Source organism: Penaeus chinensis, chromosome 26 (genome assembly GCF_019202785.1).
Source record: "Penaeus chinensis breed Huanghai No. 1 chromosome 26, ASM1920278v2, whole genome shotgun sequence".
In the NCBI taxonomy this organism is placed as follows: Eukaryota; Metazoa; Arthropoda; class Malacostraca; order Decapoda; family Penaeidae; genus Penaeus; species Penaeus chinensis.
This window is the reverse complement of record NC_061844.1, coordinates 16,710,843-16,718,342: the sequence shown is the minus strand read 5'-3', so window position 1 is coordinate 16,718,342 and position 7,500 is coordinate 16,710,843. Positions and strand designations below refer to the sequence as shown.

General features: G+C 44.8%; 1 protein-coding gene across 1 annotated transcript in view; it reads right to left on the bottom strand.

Annotated features, from left to right (window-relative positions):
* The window catches only part of LOC125039033 (calphotin-like), a 45,684-nt gene extending 39,217 nt beyond the window's left edge, over window positions 1-6,467 (bottom strand). The window contains exon 1 of the mRNA XM_047632752.1: window positions 6,091-6,467. Coding sequence (XP_047488708.1) covers window positions 6,091-6,096 — 6 coding nt within the window. The 5' untranslated portion in view covers window positions 6,097-6,467. The remainder of the gene's footprint in view (window positions 1-6,090) is intronic.
* Between the last annotated feature and the right edge of the window lie 1,033 nt (window positions 6,468-7,500).

Below are 7,500 nucleotides of genomic sequence, written 5' to 3'. Positions count from 1 at the left end.
ATACCCACATGCCCATGCGTAACGGTATACCAACTCTCTGCTATGCCCCGTGCACTTGCTACCCGCGTAGGGAAAGTGTGCGAGTCGGATAGGATTTTATAAGGGTAGGGAGAGAGGGAGGGAGAAAGGGGGGGGAGAAGGGAGGGGGAGGAAGAGAGGGAGAAAGGGGGGCGGGAAGAAGGGAGGGGGAGGGAGAGAGGGAGAAAGGGGAGAGAGAGAGAGAGAGGGAGGAAGGGGGGAAAAGGTGGGACGGGAGGTGGAGAAAGGGGGGGGGGGGGTGAGAATGAGGGAGGAAGGGAGAAGGAGTTGAGGGAGAAAGGGAGAAAGTGGGGAGGGAGAGAGGAAGAAAAGCAAGGAAAAAGGGGGAGGAAGGAAGAAAGGAGGGATGGGAGAGAGGGAGAAAGGGGGGTGAGGAGGATTTAGGGAGGAAGGGAGAGGAGGGAAAGAGGGAGGGCGAAAGAGGGAGAAATAGAGATTTAGACAGATTCAGATAAACAAACATATAGACATATATAGATTAAAAGAGAAAGAGAAAGAGAGAGAGAGAGATAGAGAGAGGGAAAGGATGGGCATATCAAGCGAAGCCACACTTTAGTATTGCAGGATGCGGTGGGGGGGGGGGGGAGGGGGGGTAGAGGGCGAGGAAGGGGGAGGAACATAAGGTAAGGGAGGTAGGGTAGGCCACGGGTAAGGGGGAGGGGCGTGGGGGAAGTGGGTAGGTGGGTAGGATAGGCAGGGTGGGTGAAGGTGGGTCTGGGTAGGCCGTGGGGAGGGGGAGGGAGGGGGAGGAGCGGAGAGAGGGAGGACGGTAAAGGGGAGGGGACAGGGAGAAAGGAGGTGGGGGCGGGGGGGGGGGGTCGTTATGAAAGTGAAGAAAGCGACGGGGATGAATAAGGAACGTGAGGAGGGGGGGAGGAGGGGGGGCATAGGTACCCCAAGGGAAAGGGGGGGAAAGGGGTATGTAGGGTGGGGGGGAGGAGAGAAAGGAGAGAAAGGGGTATATTGCGAGGGTTCTGTTCTGTAGTTTTCTCATGTCGTCCTCATTATTCACTTTCAGAGGACTGTGTTTAATAGCCTCTGGTATTTAGACCTATTTATTCCATACCCCCTGGATTTCACACACGTACGCACGCATACCAAAACCGTACGTGTGTGTATGTGATTGTGTGTGTGTGTCAGTATGTGTATGTGTGTGTGTGTGTGTGTGTGTGTGTGTGTGTGTGAGAGAGAGAGTGTGTGTGTGTCAGTGTGTGTGTGTATCTTTAATCACCCGATCTCTCCCAATACCTTAATCCCTCCAAGAAAGAAAAAAATCCACCGAAAAAAAACAAAAAAACTTAACCTCCAGCTCAGCCATGAAACCAACATGGCGTGACAGTCAAGTGCCATTCCTCACAAGCTCTCTTTTTCACACACTCGTAACTCACCGGGCAAAGGAGCTGTTGAGGAGGAGCGCTTTGCCTCATCAATCAAGCGTGAAGTACAAAAAAAAAAAAGAAGGGAGATACGTATGTCATTTGTTTTATTTCCCGTTCGTTTCGCGGGGATTTTCGAATTTACGCGGGAAATTCTGGATCCATTATATGCGGTTTGTTTTGGGGTTGTAAGCGACCAGGCTGATCGAATTATCCAATCTGTCTCCATTTTGGGGGTTTATTATCACGTCTGTAATTACGGATTATTTGATAACGATCGAATTTGTGGAATGATTAGGGATGTTGGACAATTCGTTGAATGTTAATTGTAAGGATGGAATTAATTGGAATTCTTCGGGAGAAAGATGGAGGAGAAGACATATTTGGCGCTTTTTTTTTTTTTTTTTTTTACTTGGGAAAGAATACGCCAAAAGAAGACAAATAAATAAGGAGGAAATAGATAAATGAAAACGAACAAGAAAATGAAAAAAAGGTCATTGAGAGCACCCAACCAAACCGATTCAAATCAAGCCAATTCAAGTCAAGTCAACTTAAATCAAGCTGACCAAGCCAAGTCAAGCCAAGTCAACCTAAATCAAGCTGACCAAGCCAAGTCAAGCCAAGTCAAGCTGGCCATGCCAAGTCAAGCCAAGTCAACCCAAATCAAGCTGACCAAATCAAACCCGGACCTCCGATTCGCCAAGCCGGTTCGTTAAGCGTCCTTGTCGCCTCCCTGAAGCCCCGCGGCGAGAAGGGCAGAGGGCGAGGCTGACCCAAATCCCGCCTGACCTACATCTCGAAGGGACAGAAAACCGCAAGAGGCCGTTTTCTTTAAGGGTCTGCCTTATCCTACGCATCTGGCCTGTCCCTTCCATCCCGTTTTCTATTCATCTCCGCCTCTCGCTTTCTCTCAATCTCTCTCTCTCTCTCTGTCTGTCTGTCTCTCTCTCTCTCTCTCTCTCTCTCTCTCTCTTTCTCTCTGTCTCTCTCTTTCTGTCTGCCTCTGTCTTTCTGTCTGTCTGTCTGTCTGTCTGTCTGTCTGTCTCTCTCTCTCTCTCTCTCTCTCTCTCTCTCTCTCTCTCTCTCTCTCTCTCTCTCTCTCTCTCTCTCTCTCTCGTAATTAGGACCTCCATTAGTATCCCCACCTAACCGCTGATGAGTAGAGATGGAAAGTTATTAGAAAGTTGCTTGTAATGTCGCCGTCGTTAGCATTTGCATGTTAAACCTTCTGGCTACGCAACTTGACAAAAAATAAATCAATAAATGAATAAGAAATTGAATAGAAAAATAAATTAAAACTTGACAAAAAAAGGAGAAATAATGGAATAAATAAAAATAAAAGAAAAGATATGAAAGATGCGTATATATAGAAAATAAATATGATAGGTATAGCAATACAAGCAAAACCGAAAATAACCGGAAATATAAGGAAAGTTACCCCCCCCACCTGCCCCCCCCAAAAAAAAAAAAAATCATGATAATAATAAATAAATAAATATAATAAAAAGTAGAAAACGCGATAATGTGAATCCGCTTTAGAGAAAAAATCCCACCTTCAACCGACGGAGATTTCAACGAGTCAAAAGATACTTATCTTGTCTAGTTTTAAATGAATGTTTTGCGGTCTTCCACAGAGCGTAGACTTTCTGTTAATTAATTGCATGAGTAAAGAAAAAATATATATTCAAGAAAATAAAAGAATGTTAGTGACATATGCAAACGAAGTTGTACTTGTGATTTTTAATATACTCTATTTTTGTTTGTTTGTTTAATGTGTGTGTAGTACACAGATGCGAACACGACAGAAAGACAAAGACAAAAACAAAAAGCCCCCCCAAAAAAAAATATAAAATTAAAAACAAAGATGACATGAAAAAAGGAGAAAAAAAATATAAAAAGAAAGAAAAGCAAACAAAAGAAAAAAGAAAAAGACGAGGAAGGCGAGAGAGATGAGAAAGGGGAAAGGGGGGGGAGGGGGAGGGGCACAGGCGAGAGGGAGGGAGGAGGAAGGGAGGGAGGGAGGGAGATGATACCCAGAGGCAGGCAGGGAGGGAGGGAGAGGGGGGGGTCCATGCCCGGGAAAGCTATGTGGGGACAGTACAAGTTTCTCCACTAACCCCCTTCTCCTCCTCCCCCCTCCCCCCCACCGCCACTCCCCTTTCACCCTCCCTGGCCCTTCCCCCCCTCCTCCTCCCCCTCCTGCTCCTCCTCCTCCTCCTCCTCCTCCTCCTCCTACTCCTCCTCCTCCTCGTCTTTTCGTCTGTATAATGAGAGAAAGAAAGGTAGAGAGAGAGAGAGAGAGAGAGAGAGAGAGAGAGAGAGAGAGAGAGAGAGAGAGAGAGAGAGAGAGAGAGAGAGAGAGAGAGAGAAAGAAAGGTAGAGAGAGAGAGAGAGAGAGGAAGACCTACGTCCGTAGAAAGAAAGAAAAAAGTAAAAACAAAAGATGAAATAACGAAGAGAGAGAAAGTGAAAAATAGAGAAAGAGAGAGAGAAAAAAAAACATAGACTGATATCTAGAAAGAGAGAAATAAATATATAGAGAAAGAGCCAGAGAGAGACTGATAAAAAGAGAAAGGAATTCTAGAAAGAGAGCGATAAAGAAAGAGAAAGAGCGAAGAGAGAGAAAGGGAGAACGACCGAATAAAAGATATAAAGAGAGAGAGAGAGAGAGCGAATGAAAGGTAAATATACACAAAGGGAAAGAGAGAAAGAGAGAAAGAGAAAGAAACATAGAAAGAGAGAGAGAGAGAGAGGGAGAGAGAGGGAGAGAGAGAGAGAGAGAGAGAGAGAGAGAGAGAGAGAGAGAGAGATAGAGAGACAGAGAGAGAGACACACAGAGAGAGACAGACAGGGAGAGAGAGAGAGAGAGAGAGAGAGAGAGAGAGAGAGAGAGAGAGAGAGAGAGAGAGAGAGAGAGAGAGAGAGAGAGAGAGAGAGAGAGAGAGAGAGAAGACAGAAAAAGAAAGAAAGATAGACAGAGAAAGAGAAAAAAAAGACAGAAAGACAAAAACACAGACAGAGAGAAAGAGAGAAAGAAAGAAAGAGAGAGAGAGAGTCCCACTGAAGCGCCAGCCTTGCTAATGGTGGGAACGCTAGTCTCACAGTGTGCTCAATATGGCCGTAGAAAACCTTTATAAAATATGTCTCCTCCTTTTATACTCCGGGTCGTTAATTCGAAAGGGAATTCCACCCGCCGTTTTCTTTTTATTCGTTTTCGAAGGTAATGAGTTACTGACAAAAAAAGTTCCGCGCCAAGATGTTTGGAACTGCTGTTTGCATTCTCTCTCTTTCCCTTCTTCCGTTTCTCGTTTTTCGTTATTTTCTTGTTTTGTTTTTTTATGTTTTGCAGTGAATTTTTTTCTTTTTTTTGCAAAACAGTGGGTGTGAGGTGGGATAGAAAGAAAGAGAATGAGGGAAAGGGGAGGGAGAGAGGGAGAGAATGAAATAGAAAGAAAGAAGGAGAAGGAGGGAACTGAGGAGAGAGAAGAAAAGAAGGAAAGAATGAGAGAGAGAGAGAGAGAGAGAGAGAGAGAGAGAGAGAGAGAGAGAGAGAGAGAGAGAGAGAGAGAGAGAGAGAGAGAGAGAGAGAGAGAGAGAGAGAGAGAGAGAGAGAAAGAGAGAGAGAGAGAAAGAGAGAAAGAGAGAAAGAGAGAGAGAGAGAGAGAGAGAGAGAGAGAGAGAGAGAGAGAGAGAGAGAGAGAGAGAGAGAGAGAGAGAGTAATATAGATAAAGAAAGATGGCTTGATACTTTGCTCATACATTATACAACAGATACCGTATAACTTAAAGCATAATACACAGACAAACATATATAATTACTTAAAGTCAACTGGGTAAACGCAAGAACAGAATTATTCGAATTTCCTCTCTTTAATAATAATTCACAGTCATACCACGCATGATTTACAAAGATAGCAATTCCTATTCATGGTTCGCAGATAACTTAAACATAGAAGATCACGGAGGAAGAAAATGAGAAAGATCGATGAATTTGCGAATCCGCGGTTACAAAAACGGGAGAGAACGGAGGAAATGAATAAGTGAATTCGTGAAAAGAGCAGAAATATATAAATAATTCAGCGAATCCATAAAATCCCCAACGTCAAAAAAAAAAAGCAAGCAGAGGACAGAAAAATAAATCAATGAATAAAACTACAATAACTGCCAGAAAAAAAGAAAAGAAGAAGAAAAAACACGCAACAAATCAATGAATCCGTGAATCCGCGGCTACAAAAACGGGCTGGAGCAAATGTAAACAATCGCGCACGTGGACTCGAGACTGGTCGACCTTGGCGGTTTATCAGAGGCGCCGGGGAAGCTAGTTGTCACAGCTGATAATCTACTCGCAGCTGATAATAGCGTTTGGGTTCGGTAATACTAGGTAACAGTGAGATATTTTCTAGCTTTAATTCTTATAATTTTATTTTACTGTGGATTTGGTGTTTTTTAGAATCGTATTTAGTTCTCGATAACTGTATTACCGTTCGGCAACGAAATAGATTCCGTTAATGCTATAAACTGCGGAAATAAAAACTATTCTATTATCCTTTCTTAAAAGACTCAAAGACACTAGAAACTTCATCGCAAAAATCATAAAATAAAATCCTAATGAACACTCGTAAGTCCTTTTAAATTCCGCCATGAACCGTTGATTTCACTCTGAAGTCATCCTTACCTTCATGATAGCGGTTTCGAGACGCAGCGGCGGCACTGAAGGAGGCGTCGACGAGGGTATTCAATCAGAGCTCTTGGGTGTTTTCCTTCCCGAAGAGATATCACTTGGAGTAGTCCTTCTGTGTTCACTTGTCCCTCCTTTGCACCAGACACTCAAGAGCGAGCACTGTGTCCTTTGGGGTTAAAGTGGCAGGCACCCTGCGCAGCCCTTCACTAAAGGGGCACCACCTACAGCAGGAGCGGATCTTTCTCTTTCCTTCGTTCTCTCTCTCTCTCTCTCTCCTTCCTCGCACACGCGCTCCCCGACAGAAACAAACGTCGCTTCACTGCCGCCACCCGCTTATATAGCTCCTGCGTGAAAGTTGCGGCACCGCCATCAGCCACTCGCAGGGGAGGAGAGGCCGAGCCTGCGCCAGGGTCGAGGCTGCCCGGCGTTCCCCCCTCCCCCCAGCTCTCCTCTCCCTCCCTTACCCCCTCTCCCTGTCTTCTCCCTCCCTTCCCTCCGGCCCCCTCCCTCTCTCCTCTCTCGCCTTTCGTCCTTTCCGCTCATCCTCGCCTCGCGCCCGAATCTACTCTCTCTTTCTTTACTTTTGTTTTCTTTCTTTCTTCTTTTCTTCCGTTCCCTTTTCTTTTTTCTTCCGTTCATCCCAACTCCCTTATACATTCTTCCCTCCATCGCTCCATCCCCTTCCTTCCTCTCTCGTTCTTTCGTCTGTCCTCTCTTCTTACTCTCTTCTTCATGTCTCCTCCCTTCTCCCTTGTCCTCTCTTTCCTCCCTGTGTCATCTCCACATTTCCTTCTTCTATTCTCTCTCCTTCCTCATTTAATCCCCCACCTTGCTCCCTCTCCCCTACGTTCCCCTTTCCTCCCTTTTCTCTCTTTTTCTCTCTTTTTCTCTCTTTTTTTTCTTTTTCTCTCGCAAACGTTCATCTTCAGAAATTTGAACGGATCAGAATCCTCACGAAACCAAAAGAAAAGGAAGAAGAAAAGAAAGAAGAAGAAGAAGAAGATGATAATGAAAAATAAGAAGAAAAATAAGAAAAATGCGCAGACACAGTATTACGAAATAAGACACAGTATTACTGATGAAATAATAATGATAATATTATTGATTGTATTGATAACAAGAGATAGACAGATAGATAGAGACAAAACAAAAAATCAAGAGAAGGCGACAACAAACAATAACAAAAATCTCCTCAAAAACTAAAAACTCAAAAAAAAAAAAAAAAAATCTCCCTTTAACCTTCCCCCCCCCCTTCAAAACTCGAAAAAAGAAACCCCCCTCCTCCTCCTCCTCCTCCTCCTCCCCCTAGGGCCTCCCCCGTCAACAGCAGACGTTGGTAACCAGCACATAACTCAGACGAACTTTCTCCCGCGCCGCCCCTCGCTCGTACGCCGGCCGGTCGTG